Genomic DNA, 21,049 nt, shown 5'->3' on the forward strand with positions numbered 1-21,049 from the left:
GAAGCTCCCTATTGGCCTTGAGTGGGGACCAATGTGGCATTTAATCTGGTCAATCAAAGCAAAGCAAGTTGCATTTATATTCAAATAAATAAATCAGTCTATATCAAAACCACTCAGACCTCTTCTGAGGGAGACCGATTTTAGAACAATGGCTGTATTTTTGGAATTCCAAGTTTCCATTTTTTTTCTTCTCTATTAGTCTAAATTATATAAAAAAATTACTATTCTAAATTATAAAAAAATTCTAAGCAGTCAATTTTTTGATGATTTCACCATAATTTTACAACATTATTTGAGATGCCTTAATAATAATTAATATTTAAAAATATATGTTACCATAGAAACTACTTTTTTTTTCATAGAAACTACTTTTAACAATCAGAAGTGCACTTGATTCTGCTACAAAATTTGTTCCTGAAAAGCTGGGTACAAGTTCAGGTATTTTATATAAAATAATTTTCTTTCTTTACTGTATTTACTTTCAAATTTTATTTTCATTTTTGACTGAGGTTTAGTTTACTCTCACACTGGCCACCTCCTAAAGACTTTGCTAAGTAGTTTCTGACTTACCTCACTAACTTACTGCCCATAAGGAAATATATACATGTAATACAGAAATCCTATTCACAAATAAATCCATAGTGGTGAGGTGTTGACACAAATTTTAATCTGAATTTTGATTTCACACTCAACCTGAAGTTCAGTAATGCAATCTGTAACACAGGTGAATAACATCTAAACTACTGTGAGGAAACAAACTAGTACTTTAGAGTATCTACCTAACACTTCTTAGCATACAGTTCGCAATTCAACAAGGGTTTGTTCCCTCTCATTCCTCCTCCATTTTAAAGGAACTCTGAAAACTGTTAGTAATATTAGGGTGATTTCAGATTTTTATTTGAGAGTACTGTCCATATACCTCTGGAGATAAGTTTATTTCAAATGTCTAGGTAGGCAATTTTAACTAAGTCAATTTTCAGAATATAAATTCAGGATTTTTTCCTCTCCATAATTGTAATGGACTCCAAGCACAAAAATACCTTTTTTTTTCAGATATGCAAACCTTTTATTTTCAGATATGTAAACCTTCACTGAGGTTTGAACTACGTAAAAAAGTTAAGTGCCCTCTGAGAACTATATACATCAAGTACGTTGACTATTGTTATAGTTACGTTAGCAGATCGTTTACTCTTCCTAACTGGAAATAATTTGTAACTCACTTAAGTAGTATTCCATTATTTTTCATTAAAGCTTGATTGAATAAGTAAGTTACAAGTCAGAGCTGAGTGGCAAAATGATTTAACTATTGGGTTTACCTGAACAGCATCAAAATACATCTGCTTAGCTTCCAGATCTGTCTTGTCAGACATTAACCATGCCTTTAGCAAATATTCATAAAAGCTGTCTCCGAGTCCTCCAACTGATACATGATCTGCAAGGGAGGAAAATGAATTTTAGAGTGATTCAGCCTTTAATTCAGATAATGCAGCAAAATCACATTAGCAACTAGGATGCAAAACCCTACGTCAACTGCAACTCAGTGTTACATTCAAATTCCAACAAATCTCTTGTTTTCAGAAAGACATTCTGAAATGAGCAGATGTGCTGTTAACTAAAGCGATATACTCTAAATAATTGCCAGGGTAATTTTGTAAGCAGGAATATATATAATCCCCCCTAATTCCAAAAATCTGGTTCTCTAGTAAAAATACCAAATTAAAATGTTTCACAGTATATATTCTAATAAATATTTGTTTAGCTCAATAATATAAACCATGGCAAAGCTATGAGTATTAGCAAATCTTTTAAAAGAGTGGTTTGCAATAAAGCCAGAAGGGTCAAACACCTTGGGTGGGATGGTAAGAAAGTCTCTTCCTTACACATCATTTCTGCAATCCTCCGCTGCCATTTATTTATTTATTTATTTATTTATTTATTTTTTTTTTTAAATATATTTTATTGATTTTTTACAGAGAGGAAGGGAGAGAGATAGAGAGTTAGAAACATCGATGAGAGAGAAACATCGACCAGCTGCCTCCTGCACATCTCCTACTGGGGATGTGCCCGCAACCCAGGTACATGCCCTTGACCGGAATCGAACCCGGGACCTTTCAGTCCGCAGGCCGACGCTCTATCCACTGAGCCAAACCGGTTTCGGCTCCGCTGCCATTTATTATGCCAGATCCACTACATACAGGACCAACAATCTTGCAACTTGTAGGGTAGGTACCCTCATTAAAAATGAGAAACCTGAGCCTCACAGACGCTAAATGAGATTACAACCTTCTGATTCGTGCCATTTGATTTGACTCATACAGAGGCTGGCCCGTGGACCTGCTGGCTCTTCACCATATAACACGACATGGGTTCCTTTGCCCTTTATACTTTTATTTTTCAAGCATGCTTAGCTACAAAGACAGATGTAATCTACAGAATTCACAGAGAACACTAGCATTAAAAAGATGCACTTATTTTGGAAAACTGCATTGAGTGGCTACTCAGTAAACAATTGAACAAAGCAAAACTTCTAAGTCAACCTTAATAAGGACCACATCTATTCACGCTAGAAGGGCTATATCTGTTCAGTGGTTAAATATGGATTTTATTATAAAAGTCCAGAATAATAGTTTTAATTTTAATGTAAAATGAGTGTTTTTACAATTGTAAAGCTGGTTCTTAAAATAGCAGTGTTTGAAGTGACCTTTACAGTTTCCTAAATAAATCACCACAGAAACCTCTGACATTTAAAAATTAAATAGACGAAGACCTATCTCATCAATAATGAGCCCTGTTGTTATAAACATGATTGCAGGAGACAAATGCAAGTGATGCATGGTCAGGCAGGTCACTGTCCGGCTCCTGTCAACATAACAAGGCCTGAAGGAAATAATACGAAATGATGGCCATGATCCAGACAGGTCCTCCGAGTTAAAGCGATAAGAGTTGAAACCCAACAGCCAGAAGCAGCGGCTTCATTTTCTGAGCCCCCCTCTTCCCTACTCCTTGGGTTATGATTCTATAATAGATGCAAGAAGCAATTTTGGGCATTTGGTGATTTTAAAAAAAGGATTATATATTATTACATGTATTTTAACTATTTTTTAGTACATGCTAGTTTATTTTTTACTTTTTTAATTTCCTGCTTATAAAATTTTCATGTTAGGAAAGAATAAAAATAAAGGAAATAGAGGAGAAATAAGAGAGAAAGTCCTTTGAGATTTTAGCATCTCACTCACTAAGCTTCCTCTGGTTTTGGATGACTGTTTGTGTTGGCAACAGGGTCGTGTGTAAACATCTTCATGGGTGTAGGAGAGAACATGCCGGATTTGGCCAGTAGGAAGGGACCGCCTATTGCTAGAAAGAACATATGTCGTATTTTTATTCCCAAATGCTCTAAGGTAATGTGTACTATTGTCACTCAATTATTATGTTCTTCTCTAAAGGGGGTAATTTATCCTTTTCTTCCCAATAGAAATAGGTCCCATAAGAGGATTTGTAATAATTAAAGAGAGAGAAAATAGCAAAATAAGAAGACAAAAAGAATACTCAATAGCCTCTTAATTTTGTTGATTTCAATCTGAATCTGAACTTCTCTCCTCAGAGCAATCCCCCAGTGATGCTAGTGGCACTATATGTATATTAGTGTTGTTATACTAATCAGAGAAGGGTGATAATTATTGTTTGTTGACATGGAGCCCCACATCTGGTCTCAACAGCCACCAGATCTCTTTCTATGATTAGTGACCAGGACCAGATGCTGCCTCTTAGTCACAACTGAAGAGCAAGGCAAACTGTTCCAAGAGAATAAATAGAACCACTCTTAAGAGCAGAGGCAGAAAGATAGCCAGATTGGATACAGAGTGCATGAATGTCCACAAAATTCAAGTTAAGTGAACACCTACTGGTGTAAGATACCGCGTGTTGGGTTAACAAATATGACTAAGACAAAGTCATAGCCCTCAAAAGTTTGGATCCCTAGGTTGATGGGTAAGTATATGAATCGTTAGGAAAAGGCCTGTAACCGGAAAGTACCCAAAGTGTTGGGACGAGGAGGAAGAAGGGGGGGGGGGGACGAGAGGAGGAATGGGTGCTGACAAATTCCAACTGGGGTCGTGAACAAGAAGGTCTCCCAGAAGAAATGGCAATCGAGCTGGGCCTTGGTAGAGTCAGAAGGAAACAGAACAAGCACAAATCCGGGCACGGCCAAGCAGGCCTTGAATAAAGAATAAAAACATAAGTCTTCCTTGTGGTTGGAACCCCGGATAGGGTGGGGGTGGAGAGACAGGGGACTCATCAACCCTGTTTGTTTTTCCATCAGGAAACTGACCCATAAGCAATCCAAATATAAAGGGCTCTTTGTACCAGGAAACATGGCCAAATAGATAGTATATTTGTGACCCAGAAGGTGAAGCCAGGATGTTCCAGTACAACGAACTCTTTTGTCCCTTTCCATAGTGACTCCTAAACCCTAAGTCACGGGGGGAAAAAAACCCCAGTAAATCCTCAGACTTTTCTTCAACTTTTGAACTTTCATGAGAAGGAGAACTCTAAAAACCCTGTCCTTTTAGAGAATCACATCTGGCCATTTTGTCCTTAGAAAGCTACTCCAGTTCTGCTTTATCCCAAATACTCCAGTGGCCCTCAAACTTTTCATGGTCTTAGCACCCCTTTACACTTAATAAAAAATCCTCACCTGAGGATATTTTCCCATTTCTTTCAGATAGAGTAGGGGGTGGGGAAGAGGAGACAGAAGCATCGATCGATGTGAGAGAGACACATTGATTGACTGCCTCAAGCTCGCACCCCTACCGGGCCAGGATGGAGCCTGCAACCGAGGTATGTGTCCTTGACCTGGAATCGAACCCACCACCCTGTGGTGTGTGGGCCGAAGCTCCAACCACTGAGCAAAACTGGCCAGGGCACCCCCTTACACTTTCAAAAATGAATAAGCACTTCAAAAAACTTGTTTCTATAATATTACCAATATTTACAATATCGGAAATTAAAACAGAATTTAATATATTTTCTTAATATATTTAAAGCAATAATAATATACCCCTTATAACATTTTTTTTCATAAAAATGTTATATTTTTACAAAAAAATAATTAGTGAGAAGAGTGACACTGTTTCATATTTTTGTAAATCTCTTTGACGTTTCCTGTTCTAGAACACAGGTGGATTTTCATATCTGCTCTACATGCCACCTATACTATATGTTGTCCTGGCTAAAACAGATGAAGAAAACTCAGTCTCACAATTATACAGCTGGAAAAGGGAAGAATATTTAAGGCTTTTCAGATTATTGTGGATACTTTTCTTTGATACTACAACAAAACTGGACAAGTAGATTTTTTTTTAAAGGTTAGAGTGTTTTAAAAGTTGCAGTGTAGAATTAGAAACCACATCAATGCATTTTTGCGCTGTTGCATTAAAATCCATTGGTCTCCCTTGTGCTTTGAATGGATCTTTTACGTGATTTTGTAAAAGCATGCACTGGTCATTCGGAAAATATTGCTCACTTGAATTATGCAGATCTTCTACATGTTGACACATTTCATTATACATTTGTTAATGTATAATTAACATCAGAACAGTCGTCAAGTGTTGCTTAAAGGCAATGAGTTCATTCCTAGTGGCATATACAAGTTTCCCAAGATTCTAATTTTCATGCAGAGTTCAAATTTTATCATCGGGACAGATACTGCCAGTTTTCCCTGAAGTGGACGGGCTCATTGTCAAGAACACATCTACTAATCGCCCAACTCGGAAAAACCAGCCTGTCTTCAGTTGTTCTTTCAAGTAGAACTGGTGACCGTGAAACAGTAAGTTCAGCTCAGGACTCAGAGGATCACACAAGTGCTTTCTGTGAGGCAACCCACTGTTCTTTATTGAGCAGCAGAAGTGCTTTGAGTGTACTTGGGATTTAATCACACAGAATGTTACAAAGATGTGTATTCAATGGCTGAGGTTTACTAGAATCAATAATTTACTTTTGCTTCATTATGAACATTCATAAGTGAAACTGGCTTTTTCCCCCCCTTCTTTTTCCAACTTGCTGTGAAGATTTAAAATGTGACGAATATTCGGAGCCTCTGCTATGGTTCTCACTTTAGTAGTTTCACCCATCAGTACTTTTGCAACCTAAGTGCAAATGTCAGCACTGTGGCAGACAGTCTTAATGTTATTATAAAAACACCTTTGACCTTGTGGGCTCTCTGAAAGGTCTCAGGGATGCCCAGTGATTGGTGGACCACACTGAGGTTACCTGGCAACCTTGATTATGGTTTTATGATCTCAAAAGCTAGGCCTTTCCAAGCCATTACTAACGCTCATAGATTTTAGCATTTTTCTCTACTAAGTTATTCTTTAAGCAAAGTAATTCTACAGCAGCAGTGAGGCACAGCCATCTAAGAATATATGGCATTTAAATATAATGAAAAAACTCAAATCAGAGTAAATTTTAAGGCATTTGAACACACTCGGCACAGCTAGGCGTCTCACTTAGTATTCTTCACCGGCTCTCAGTTGCTGCTTCATCTACCACTGGTTTTCCAAATCAGCTCGAGGACATTTCTCTCAACGACTCTGAATCATTACACCGCTGGTCAAAGTCTGCCAGGATCTCAAGTGAGGGCTTCTGGCACAATACTTTTCTCCTACCCTAAAGAGAACTCTACTGGCAAGAAACCTTTACCTGCTGGCTTAAAATTAGGTAGAAAAAATACGCTGTTTGCTCTTTCATTTTCCCAACCCTTAAAGACTCAGGCTCCTCTCTCATCTCATAGTCAAGCAGAAAGGAGCTGTTATGAAGTGGAATGATCTAGTTACTCTATAGAAAATCCTGGTGTTAGTCATTAAAACAAAGGAACAATTCCCCCGCCCCCCACCCACATGTTTGTTACAGGCTAACATCCCCCCACTACCCTGACTAGATCTTCCCTTTTTGATCAATAGCTTTAAATGTGCTTATATGTCATCATGCTCACAGTTCTGCATGAAAAATAAACACTCTAGTTTCCTGGTAACACTTACAGTCTGTCTAGTGACAGAAGCCTATTTATTGAAGGAACCAGGCCTTCTTTCTCCTTTTCTAAACATTCTCCCAAAATATTGTGCTTTATTCTGCCTTTTCTCTCTGTTACCAGGACAGTGCTGGGTACCTTAAAGAGCTAAAACAATGCTCATCTTTTTTTTCATTGTTGTTAATCCTCACCCAAGGGTACTCTTTCCATTCATTTTTAGAGAGAGTGGAAGGGAGGGAGGGGAAGTGAGGGAGAGAGAGACATCAGTGTGAGAGACATGTTGATTGGTTTCCTCCTACACGCTCCCCAACCGGGCCGGAGATGTAACCTGCAACCCAGGTATGGCCCTTGACCAGGAACCGAACCCGAGACCCTTCTTCGAGTGGGCCAACACTCTAACCACTGAGACACACCCACCAGGGCAAACAGTGATAATCTTTTGACTTACATTGACCCCACTGTCCACTACTGGGATTCAGATAGTTAGGGTAAAGGCCTTGTGGTTTCACCAGTTTATTCAGTACTGTCCGAATATTCATTACCTGCGACAGAAAATAAAATGTTACTGGGAAAATCCAAAAAACCATTTTGGTGCCATTCTTCTCTCTTTCTTGATAATAGTTTTCCATATTAGAAAAAAAAAGTTGATGAAAGTTGATTTAAATGATGCAGAATTAGAACAAAGATATTCGCTATCAGCTTACAAAAATAATAGGCAGCAAGTGAACACAGTCACACTGATCTGCCGCATGCCAGATGCCATACAAGGAACTAGTGACGTTTCAGTAGATAAGCAAAGTCCATGCCGGTGGGATGAGAAAGACTTTGCATAAAGAAATATCGTATCTGCAGTGTGAGGACTATAACCCGTGGTAGTAAGTGCTATGGAAAAACACAGGATGGTAACAGGGCAGAAGGCTGTGGAGTGGTGAGCTGGGTGGGCGGGGGAGGCTGATGGAAGATTATTTGAGCAGACATTTGAAGAAACGAAGAAGCAAGCCATGCAGAAATTGGAGGAAGAGCCACCTGGGCAGAGGGAGGAGCAAGGACAAAAGGCATGAAAAGAGAGTGGGTTGGGAGGACAGGAAGCAAAGGGGAGACGCAGGCCTTGCAGGCCACGAGGGCTTATGTTATGCCGGGGGTGATAACTGAAGACGTGTGTGTGTAACTGGTGTGACTGGGGTGCCAGAGAGGGAGTGGCAGTCAGGGGGCTACTGCACAGGCCAGGTGACAGATGATGGGTGCCTGGACCAGGGTGGCAGCAGACGGAACAGCACAGAGCCTAAGGGTTTCTTGATGCTTTGGACCTGATGTTTACCAGGCAGGAACCAGGGTGACCACTGGAGTTTGGGTCTGAGCCACTGGATGAACTGAGGTTTCAGTTACCCAGATGTGAAGACTGGAGTAGAAGCAGGTGTGGGGGCTGAGTCTGAGACGTTTTAAGGGGGAGCTAGGAGACCCCTGCAGGGGTGGGGGACCTTTTTCTGCCATGGGCCAATTGGATATTTATAACATCGTTTGCAGGCCACAAAAAATGATCAACTTAAAAATTAGCCTGTTGTATTTGGTCAAACATTTAATTAACTCACCCTTAATGCCTCGGCAGGACCAGACCAAATGATTTTGCGGACCTCCTACGGCCCGAGGGCCATACATTCCCCACCCCTGCCTTAGTGAAATGCTGAATAGGTACTTGGATTTGGAGTCTGGAGGTCAGGGGACAGGTTGAGACTGAAACGATAACTTTGGAGTCAATAGCATATAGACAGCATGTAAAGCCATCGGGGAAATGATGTATGGAGTGAGCATAAAAGGAAGAGGCCCAGGGTGAACCAAGTTTTCTAATGTTTAGAGGTCGGTGTGACGAGGAGGGGACCAGAGAGGAGAATGAGAAGCCGCACCCAGGAAGGAAGGAGACAAGCCAGGGAGCACCTTGTGCCCGCTGCCACGGGCAGAGCGTCTCAGGGAGAGGGAGTGACCACGCACACCAAACGCTGAGGGCGAGGAAGACCAGGGGTGAGGGTGATGACTGGGTCTGGCAATGTGGCACTCACTGGTCACCGGGACAGGTGTGGCCGGGAGAATAGCTGGGTGGGAAAGCATTCAAGAAAGTGGGAGACAGAGAGTGAGGGTAACAAACAGGGACAACTCTTCCAAGCGATTCCGCTGTAACGAGGAGCAGAGAAGTGGGGTGGAAGCTAAGGGCAGCGTGGTGGGGTGAAAACGTATTTATTCAAATATCTATGTTTGTTTCTTAAAAATTAGAAATTAATTCAATAGCTACTTTGCATTCATATGATACCCTGAGTTTAAAAAGCCTTTCACATACTTGGCTCATATAGCCCATACAACTTTATATATTTTTAGATATGAAAAAAAGTTCGGAGAAAGTGACTTGATTGAGGTGTAGGGAATCAGAAGCCAGGCGCTCTCACGCTGAGCTAGAATCATGCATGGAAAGACTGTGAGCTCACAGTTGGTTAAAGGAAAGGCGCATGTAACAAAACTTCATATAGGGCTGCTATATTAAACTTGGTTGTTCTTTTCCACATCCAATATTATCAAATCTCTCAGCAGAGGATACTGTTTCTCACAAGCGATGCTTTGCAATGCAAGGAGTCATGGAGAATCTCACCTTTTCAGCAAAGACGGGGTCTCCTGATAATTGGCTCAAGTGCATAAATTCCAAATGCAGGGTCCCAAATTCGGCCAGAATGCTGCTGCCTCCTGAGGCCCAGGGCCAGTTCCTTCCAATCCCACTAAAGAGGAGAAGAGATAGAAGAGTTATGGGTCAGACTAATTCCTTTTTTTCCACCGGCTCTACACAGTAGAAGTGAAAGGGACAGCTTTTGAATAATGGCTCCTTAGCTCATAGTCCCCTCTGGATATTTGAAAGCATAGTTGTCTTTGACTGGGTACCAGTCTCAGGCTTTCACTTCTATTTCCAAATTGAAAATTGGTGCTGACTTAAGTCACAGAGAAGTTGCTATGTGCTTGCTGGTGGTGATAAACAGATAAACATTTTGGAAGGTACATGTGTCATATAGAGATGTATACACATTCCAAGTAGAATATTAAACAAAATCATACCAAAACATCCCCACCGGTTCCCAAATCCCACCTATAGCACTTCAACATTTTAATTAACGTCAGCCTGAGATTCCATGAACTTCTATAGACATTCACATGATATGCAGTTTTTTCTTGGGTATTGGATATATTTCAAAGATTCCTTAGTAATCCACTTACACCATACCCTCTCCAAACCTTCCATTTACTGAACTTCCTTTCTTATGTTTTTCTTCATACCATTTTACCTATATCCTAAGTATATTTTCTAAGGATTTACTCATTCCTTGACATATTTAATCTATGCTTAAAAATGTCAGCAAATTTATGTAATTCAAATTTAAAAGGGGTCAAAGGCAGGAGCTTCAAAAATGATTGCCTCTCATCTTGGAGAAATGCTCTTTAAAAAGAGTAAGTTCTAAATACACACACACACACACACACACACACACACACAGAGGCTACTGAAACATGATCATACTCTTGGGTACAGTTTATTTCTGGAAAGCCACTTACACTGTCAAGACATAGGTAATAATTCAAATAAAGAATAAAGTCAATGATTCTCCAGACCAGTCAATTCCCTTGCAGAAATCTGAAAACCCACATGTTGGTTTTAGTTCAGATGCGCATTTATTAAATGCCTACTCTTTGCCACGGACTACGCGTGATACTGGCTTGCAAGATGGCTATGATGAATAAATCACTCTTTTCTCAAAGACCTTTTAGTGTAACGGAACAGAAAGATCTAAGCATAAGTAATTCCAACTGACTGTGGTAAATGCCAACGTAAATGTGTGTAGAGTTCCCCGAGCACCTAGAGCCAGGACATGAGATCCAACACAGTGAGGATCACAAAAGGCTTCTTCAAGGAGGGGAGTCCTGAGTTGATTCTTGAAGGATAAGTAAGAAGCCGTAAGGAAAGAATGGAGGGAGGAAGAATGTGGACATGGAGACACACAGCAGAAGGGCTAGCTGGGAGCTGGAGGCAGCTGCAATACCTGTGAGTGGAGGACAGGAAAGGCAGCAGGAGAGAAGGCTACGGGTTCCACTGAGGCCAAGTCTGAGTCTTGTGGGAGTCTCACTTTCCTTTCTTTCCAGTTTGGCCCCAGTTCTTGGTGTCCCCTAGATTTGCTAAACCCTCTGTCTTTTCCTTATATTTTCACAGCTCTGGACAAAGCCTTCCAGCCTGCATGTCCTGCTGCAGGGCTGCCAAGGAAGGCTGAAGAAAGGAAAGCAACCAGGACATCTGGTTCATGACTTCTAAGCTGGCCTCACCCTTATTCCTGATTTCTTTGTAGAGTGAGATCTAGACTTTGTTCCAAAACTTTGACTTATAGTACACCTAATAAAGAGTAAGCAAAAGAAGCCCTTGCTGGTTTGGCTCAGTGGATAGAGCGTTGGCCTGCAGACTGAAGGGTCCCAGGTTCAATTCTGGTCAGGGCCCATGCCCAGGTTGCAGGCTCAACCCACAGTAGGGAGCGTGCAGGAGGCAGCCAATCAATGATTCTCTCTCATCATTGATGTTTCTAGCTCTCTTTCCCTCTCCCTTCCTCTCTAAAATCAATAAAAATATATTTTAAAAAAAGCAAGCAGAAGAGATCTGAAAATCAGATATTCATTTATTTTAGAAATGCCTGATATTTATTAAGTTCTGAGAACATGAGTCAGTTTTTATTTTCATGGTTGACTTACATAGAAAGAACATCTAATCATCCAGATAAGAGGAGCAGCTACATTAAAATTTTATTAACATATGGCAAATGCACATAGTAATCGGTCATTAATATGTTGTCATGACATTATTTTTTATAGCCCAACCATTCCATCACTGACCAAAGTCAATAAGCACATTAAGCAAAATTACAAATTTCTAGGTTCTAGAGAGACTATTAAGCCCAAAGCTGCAATGTACAAGTATGGTGGTGCCAGGAGAGGAGGGCATGATGACTTCATCTTGGAGAGGGAAGAGGACAGCGTGCTGAGGAACCCAGCCCACTCCCAGGTCTCCAGGACTGGTTCTTTTCAGTGCAGGGTAGGAGAGAGTGTGGTGGCGCACTCAGATGGAAAACCTAAGCGGTACATACACACTAAACTACAATTCAAATTACTTTTGTATCCAGACATTTGTTCCCCGCTATTAACATGATAAGGCAAGAGAAAACCAGAGATATAATGAAAACTTTCAATATGTTTTTAAGCAAGTAAGATTTAAAAGGATTTTACATATAAACTCTCTCCTTTGCACACATTCATATCAACAGGCAAACAGCCTTCTTTGCTATCACTGTTTAATTACATAGGGGCAAGAACATTAAAAGCACTGACAAAGGATATCTCATGGTAACAGAAAGAGGATGCTGAGTCTAGAATACATATTATGTTATATGAAAGGATGGCTTTCGTTACCACGTTTTCAACATACAGAATTAATGCATTTCAGTAAAATTATAAGATCAACAGTTGCATTGGTCAAGGAAGGGTTTTAAGAAATCAGAGAAAGCATCATATCTCTAGATATTAAATAAGGCCACTTGCCTTTTCTTAGGCGAAAGTTTAAAGACCTGGAGGTTGGCTTGGGTGAGGACATGGGGCACAGACTATGGCCATCACAGCTAAAACGTGTGTGTGTGTCCGGGAGATGGTGCCGACTTGCACAGCACATGTGCGGTGAGTGAGAACCAAGTTCTGGTTACTCACAGAAAGAGTTCCAAGATCTTTCTTATCTTTAAAGTCTATGACTCTACTCAGGAGTCTATATATTTGTATGGCTCTAATATCTAAAGTGACATATATGGACAGTGGGCATTTGACACCAAAATGGTGGAGCTGTGACAAAGGGAAATGAATTTACAGAGAGTCTTGCTCCTTTGGTCTGGGGGTCAGGGTGCCCTGGGCATAGCATGATACAAAAGGTTAAGCTTTCTAGGCCTCTGGCTCAAAATGAGTCTCATCTGAAGGAATAGGGGATTTAAACTGTCTTGGACTTGACTCGGTGTGGTGAATACACAATACAATATACAGATGATGTGTTATAGAGGTGTACACATGAAACCTATATAATTTTATTAAGCAATGTCACCCCAATACATTCAATTAAAAATGTCTTTAACCTCAGTTCCCTTATCACAGTATTTTAAAGGCAGTCCTAGTGTTCTTTAACTATTTTGTCTTTATTTTATCAACACTAATACTATTTAAAAAATACTTTAAAGATAAAGTAAGTTTGTTTTCAGAAACTATTAGTTCCACAAGGCAGGCATGAAAGAAAAGAATATTTTATTAATATTCCAAATGGTGTTACAATGACTGCACTTTAAGCCAAAACCATGAGTCAGCATATGGAAATGTATACACAAAAAGGCAATTAGCACCATCTGGGAAGCTGCCAAGTGTTTGTTTTGGTTCAAGGAATCCTGGAAAAGAACTTCAGGCTTTTGTGTCACTATAATTTAATTTCTTTCTGTTTCCTCCAATCTCCAGTTTTCCCATTTTAATTTGGAGTGGCATTTTAATAGGTAGTTGACACTTGAACAACATGGGTTTGAACTGCAGGGATCCACTTATATTCAGATTTTTTTTTCCAATAAATTCTGTAAATGTATTTTCTATTCCTTATGATTTCCTTATAATAACATTTTGTTTTTTCTCGCTGACTTGATTGCAAGACTACAGTACAAAATACATATAACATATAAAATGTGTTCATCAACTGTCTATGTTATCCATAAAGCTTCCAGTCAGTAGTGTAGACTATTAGTAATTAAGGTTTTAGGGAGTCAAAAGTTACATGTGGATTTTCGACTGCATGGGGGTTGGCATCCCTAACCGCCACATTGTTCAAGGTCAAATATATATGTGTCAAGTTTTCATTTAATTTAAATTTCCAGTAGTCTACAAAGGTAATAATTCTTTGAAAACAAAACATCAAAACGAAAATAACTGATTTTGGAAACTACAATTAGAATCATGTCTTTAAAAATGGAATCGCTATGAATCTTTTGAAAACGTGAAATACTATTTTATTCTTTAGAGTCTTAATTTGAATGTAGTTTATTAGCAGTGGCAGTATACTGCACTCAAAACAAGAAAGTATAATTATTTACTGACCTCATAGCTTGATAAGCAATGGGCATTATATGTTTTTCCTTCTCTCTCCCAGGAATGGTTAATAGCACCAAAGAAAGGAACTACAGTACTAATGACACTATTCTACTCAGGGCTGAATCCCATGGGAAAGCTGCTAACTCTTTTGCTAGAGCTTGAAATGAGTCAAATAGCCAGAGGGTTGTTTTAAATTGATGGTATATATCTTCAAAATAATCTTACATTGAGGTACCTAAAGTTTTGTTATAGTTATTGCCCATTTGTATCCTTAATAAATACATTTGGCTACTCAGTATAATCGAATATAGCAAAAAAAAAACCAAAACAAAACATTTACAGAACTGAAACAATTCCAAAAAGCCAGATGAATATATAAATAAAGCATTAAAGAGTTGTAAAGTCTCAATTAGCTCTGACTTTCAAATTTACTTTTCCTTGCTGCTTGCTATTCTATGCAAAATGGGAAATGGGCCAATAAAAATTTTCTTGAGGATTCATGCCTGAATAATTTCTGATTAGCTGAGGAGTAAACAAACTCCCTTCAAGGTCAGAGTAGGGAATACAGCTTACTCCCTGGGGGGCAATGGAGTTTAACAAGTTTTAGGAGAAAAATGTCCCTCACATTCTGTGTATTATGGTAAAGCCTTACTTATATATGCAAATGGAGAGGCACACATGGGTATTTATTTCAAAAGAGCAGGTAACTTAATATTATTCCTTCTGGGTTTTAGCACAAATTAGAAAAGACTAATTAGAAAGTTCATAAATGACTGCTCCATTTAACTGTATTCCCAAAGCTCAGTGATGTTGAGCGTAAGTGATTTCATCGTCACTCATTACAAACACCTCTTTCCTGAAAGGTTCATGCAGAACCATTCTTTCAGGTTTGTGGTCTAGAACCCCACTGAGAGTGGAGCCAACAGTTCCAGGGGCTGGTGTTCGAAAACTAGCCAAGATTCTATTGTAGGCCGCCCTTGGAAAGTTAGACTTCGGAGAACTACTTCCCCAAGGTTTATCCCACGGGGAAAGAAAAAGGCGAATAAGGCAGCCGTTTGATTATATTGATTCATAATCTACAGCTCACTACCTCTGAACAGCAGCATGTGGGCTAAATCTCCAAAGGATTCTCATATTTACATTTTTTAACAAAGAGCCAAAATAACGTTTTTAAAATTAGCCATATCTTGCTTCGTATTATGGGTATTTTATACAGGACTGAAATGGAATACTTTCATTTTAGTTTATTCTCGCTCTCCATACTGCTGCCCTTGTATCTGACTATCAAAGATTGTGTTAGTTTATTCTCACCCTTAATACGGTGGTCCCTGTATCTGGCTTATTTGAGGATTGGAGGAGAGGCTGGGAGTTACAAAGACTGAGACGGTGAGAAGCCCTCTCTGATTCTGTAAATAATCTGCTCATCAGGTCCAATGATGCCAAAATGCTGTTTTCTAGTTGTCCTTTGGGTTAGATCTCCTTGACTACCATAATCAACAGACTGCAATAATTGAATGCAGCTTCTGCCCAGTTTATAGGCAAACTGGGATATCCTATCAACAGTACTGATGAGAAAGCATTTCAGTGCATGGAGGGTGTGCAGGCATGCAAACACATTCACTTTACTAAACTTAAAAACAAATCATATTCTATATATTGTTTTAAATATACACTTCATTTTTCATGAACATGCCCCATGCCAATAAATGTATATTATTATTGTTGAATGCACACTATCTGATTGGATAAATTCTAATTTATTTAAACATACCCCTACTACAGGACATTCAGTCTAATTTGTTTATTTTTGCCACTATAAACAATGTAACAGTATGTCTAGTTCTTTTTTTTTTAATATATTTTATTCATTTTTCACAGAGAGGAAGGGAGAGAGATAGATAGTCAGAAACATCGATGGGAGAGAAACATCGATCAGCTGCCTCCTGCACATCTCCCACTGGGGATGTGCCCACAACCCAGGTACATGCCCTTGACCGGAATCGAACCTGGGACCTCTCAGTCCGCAGGCCGACGCTCTATCCACCGAGCCAAACCGGTTTCGGCTGTCTAGTTCTTTTTTAAGTGAACTTATATTCACACAAAAATATCTACATAGGTACCAGCTGGAAGATAGTTTAATTGTCTGAACTGATAAAGGGGATAGATTTGGGAATGTGTATTGGAGGCATAAATGTCCATTGTGGAGTTGTTTCTCTTTACAGTGTGGGCCTACTAAGTTCCACTTGGTAGCCTCTAGAATTCCTGGGATATCTCAGATCCATTGCTGTAAATCACTGCATCACATCCTTTAACACCGGGGAGGGAGGCTACAGACAAGCATTTTTATCCAGACACTTTTCTAAAAACTTCAGGATAAACAGGAGCATAGTACAGTCCATCTTCAGAAATGGTAATCCACTAATATTAATTTGCCAGACATCCCCTTCCTTTGGTTTTATATACATTTGCTCCATTGTTGTAAGAGTTTAACACAAATCATCATTAAAAGACATTACTTAAGATTCAAGACTTCAGTAAAATTGGGCTGTTTATTCATCTCTTTGTTTGCCTTTCATTCGATGGGTCTATGACTCACCTTTGGATCAAACTAAATGCAATTAGCACAGACCCCGGCTTTTAATTCTCCAGATTCTGTTCTATAGTCTTTCAGGAACCAGAATGTCCAGGACTGCTCTCTTCTTCCAGTCAAAGATCCTCAGGGACTGACTGGTTGATACACCTGTGTAATCCCTAAGTCTAGGACAGTGTTAAGAAACAGAGGCACTTGATACATGTTTCATTTAATAAGATTAAAAAATAATAATGAAAGTGTTGTGTCATTGGTTTTCACCCCTAACATGTGTGAATAATTTAATCTTATATCAGTGTCACCATATAGCTCTCTTATAGTCAAGTAAAAAAAAAAAAACCATCCATGCTAGCCCGGCCAGCATGGCTCAGTGGTTGAGCGTTGACCTATGAACCAGAAGGTCACTGTTCGATTACAGGTCAGGGAACATGCCCGGGTTGCAGCCCCGATCCTCAGTGTAGGGCATGCAGGAGGCAGCCGATCAATGATTCTCTTTCATTATTGATGTTTCTATCTCTCTCTCTTCCTTCCTCTCTGAAATCAATAAAAATATATTAAAAGAAAACATTCTTTCTAGGCTGATCACATAGGCTACTATCACAAACTTGAAGTGGTCTGAAGTTGTGTTTTCTCAGAGTTATGGTGAAATAAGGAGAGTAAGGACAGGATGGTAAATTTTTATGAAGGCTACATTTTATTCAATTGAAATGATTGTCTTTTTTGTCCTTCCCATTTTTGTGATGTCAGGCTGATCTTTTTTCATTCAAATGAAAGAATGACAGTAGATATTAGATAATTTTTCTTTTCTGGTGTCTTTTATTTTTAATGAGATAAAAACATTGGCAACTAGGGCTAGCCTCTCAACAATTAAGGAAACTACTTGTCCCATTAGCTAAATCTTTGGCACCACTGACCTTAAGATGCAGATAAGCTACGGAGCAATTACTAATGGAAAAGAACATCTTACTATCCATTATGCCATAACTAATGTAAGTTTCTGGCAGAAATTCTGAGGTAGGAAAGAATAACATTCAATGATTTTGTTCAACGTGTTAAGAGATGAGCACTTTGCGGGTATCTTGCCAAACTCAGCAAGTAAGATTGAGTCAGTGAGTCAACCATACTTTACTGAGTGCTTACCTGTGCCAGGTACTGTGGAGTGCACCCATCAAACACTGTAGGAAACCTGCTAAGGTTCTTTTAATGGTCAAGATCGTCTGCTCTGAAATTTTGGAGCTTTGGGGCATCAATTGCAACTCAATTAAACTTTTGTTCAGGCACTTGAGTAGAAGTAAAACAGTTTTTTCTGGAGAACAATTTCTGTTTTTCCTATGGGCATTCCTTAGAGGTCTTTAGGGAAGATATCAAGTGGGTCTAATTAACTTTTAATAAAAGAAAGTGAACTTTGTCTGATTGGTATCTGAAACACAGTGATATCACAGTATGACATTCAGCAGATCCTCACTGTAGGTTTTTTTCCAGATATTAAACTACTTGGGAGTAATTGGGGAAGATTCATCCCTGGATGCTAAATAAATTAGTTATCATTATACTTCAGAGTAGGCAATAAATTGCAAAATCAGTAAACTAAATGCTAAATTAAGAAGCCTGTAGTGGGAAAATGTTGCTAAATGCTACAAATGCTATTAAAATTCCCAAATGATAAATTAACAGCAAGAAAGTTTAAGAAAATAGATGATGTCTAGGTAATCAGGGCCAATAATTAGTGTGTTGTTTTAAGCTGCATTATGTAAATTCAAGACAATTCTCTTAACATCTTAAGAAAGTTAGACAGTTAATTAAACCACCTTATTATTTAAAATGCTAGCTTTTCTTAGTTTTGAGTTTTTACATAAGAAGTATCACATAAACAAAAATGTGTGCATAGCTTGTGGTTAGAACAGATTCAGGATCCCTGGGAACAGATGATGGAGAATAAAGCTATCATGTCCCTTTATTCTCATTTTCCTGCCTTCTGCCTACAACTTATGGTTTGCAGTGGTTCTCAATCTTCCTAATGCTGTGATCCTTTAATACAGTTCCTCATGTTGTGGTGACCCCCAATTTCATTGTTACAAATTGAACATAATTAAAGCATAGTGATTAATCACAAAAACAATATGTAATTATATATGTGTTTTCCAATGGTCTTAGGCGACCCCTGTGAAACGGTCGTTCGACCCCCAAAGGGGTCGCGACCCACAGGTTGAGAACCGCTGGTTTAGAGCCTGTGGAAGACTGTGTTATGAAACAGTGTAGCAACTAAAGTTTTAAAGATATAAAGATTAGAAAAAGCAGGACAAAAGAATAAAGAGGATAATGGAGAATAAAGAATACAGAGGACGAATAGGTTGCTGAGGAAAATTCAACAATGAAGACAGATATCCTCAACAGAACATGAGCTACTACAAGGAAAACACCGTCTATTCTGTTTTGGCCCTCAGTGACTCCTGCTTATAAAAGACTAGAAGCCCATTGCAGGAATATTCCTGCAAGAATAGGGCTTCCTCGGGCCAATCTCGCCACCAAGCCCCGCCGCGCAGGGCCGCACACGGGGGTCCCGGCTGGGGGTGGGGCTTAGGCGGCACACGGGGGCCCGCCCTGCCTGCAGTATGCAAATTAGCCATCTTTGTTGGCGGTTAATTTGCATATCGTGCTGATTAGCCAATGGGAGGTGTAGTGAAGGTACGGTCAATTACCATGTTTGTCTATTATTAGATAGGATAGGCACTGCAAAGTGTAATCTGCCTGTAATGAGCTCCATGCTGCCTGGTGACACCTCTGTTACTTAACTTTCTACCTGCTTACACACATCTCCCTAGCTGTAGAATACGTCCTAAATGCAGAGGTACGATTCTGTTTCTTTTACCACCATCACTTTCTCAAATAGATTTTTGCATAGTAGATGCCATAATTTGTTGGTTGTTGCATTTATATATGGAAGCAACAAATCCCTTTCAAACATAACTATAATTCATATATATACTTTTAAATTCAGGAAATACTCTAAGCAAGTTTTATTACTTCTGGTTAAAATAGTTTATATGTATTTATGTTTTCCTTTTGCTTACATGTTTACTTATTTTTAGTAATTAGATTCTTTATATTATAGGAAAAAAATCTGAAAAATGTAACTGAACTATCATCTTATGCAAAATAAGAATAATCTAAATGAGTAGTTCACATGGTCTCAACTTTTGGTAGCCTCCTAATGCTGGTATTAATATTAAAAAGTATTTCAAAGTATGGTTGACCTTTGAACCACAGGAGTTTGAATGGTGTGGGTCCACTTATACCAGGATTTTTTTTTGATAAATACTGTAAATGTATTTTTTCCCTTATGATTTTTTAATAACTTTTTTCTAGCTTACTTTATTAAAGAATACAGTATAGAACACATACAAAATATGTGTTAATCAACTATTTACATGATTGGTAAGACTTTCAGTCAACAGTCTGTTATTAGTAGTTAAGTTTTTGGGAGTCAAAAGTTACACGTGGATTTTCAGTTGTGTGTGTGGAGAGGCATCCCTCACCCCCATGTTGTTCAAGGGTCACCTGTACTAAGTAAATGGTTGGTGGAACTTTGACAGTAAAACTACCTATTTCCTAGCAGACATATTCAAAATATACGAGTGTCGACAGACATGAATAACTGTAGCTTTAAAAAAACCTTTATTATGTAATGTCTGTTAGCTCTGTAAAACGAAAACATCAATATAGTAACTTGAGACCACACAATCATTCCTATTTTACCGTTAAGGAAATATTTAGATAAATAAGTGCTCACATAAAAAGTTGTAGCTTACGGTAACTTTAATTTGCTGGAAAACATTTATAAAGCTAAAAAAATGAAAACATCAAAATAGTATTTTGCAATGACAAATAACAACCACATTCATTTCACCTTTAGGAAAAGGAAGAGAGAAAAAACCCTTCCTCCTTTGCTTCCTGCCTCTGGCGTTGAGGCTCCCCGCTGCAGGAGGGGCAGGCAGCGCTACCTGCAGGCTCAGAGCACTGTGGGCAATAACTGTGGTCCTAACCAGCTGAGGACAGGATGTGGTGATTCGTGAAGAGAACCTCGGAGAGACAGAGGAATCTGGAATTGATGGGGAGGGGATGAACTTAGGACAAATTATGCCGGAGTAAGTAAGACCAGACTTGCCTCACACATCTAGTCGGAAATGAACTGCTGTGAAATCATGCAATGAGCTGGTAGGAGGATTCCGGAGTTTTATGGATCGGGGCTTTCTTGGTACAAA

The 21,049-nt window shown here is 39.1% G+C and overlaps 1 protein-coding gene across 1 annotated transcript in view; it reads right to left on the minus strand.

Moving 5' to 3' along the window:
* Positions 1–21,049, minus strand: part of MAN1A1 (mannosidase alpha class 1A member 1) — a 154,283-nt gene that overhangs the window by 13,284 nt on the left and 119,950 nt on the right. Inside the window, 3 exon segments of the mRNA XM_006089251.3 lie at positions 1,317–1,432; positions 7,473–7,566; positions 9,660–9,783. Coding sequence (XP_006089313.1) covers positions 1,317–1,432; positions 7,473–7,566; positions 9,660–9,783 — 334 coding nt within the window.

This window comes from Myotis lucifugus, unplaced genomic scaffold (assembly GCF_000147115.1).
Source record: "Myotis lucifugus unplaced genomic scaffold, Myoluc2.0 scaffold_57, whole genome shotgun sequence".
Classification (NCBI taxonomy): domain Eukaryota; kingdom Metazoa; phylum Chordata; class Mammalia; order Chiroptera; family Vespertilionidae; genus Myotis; species Myotis lucifugus.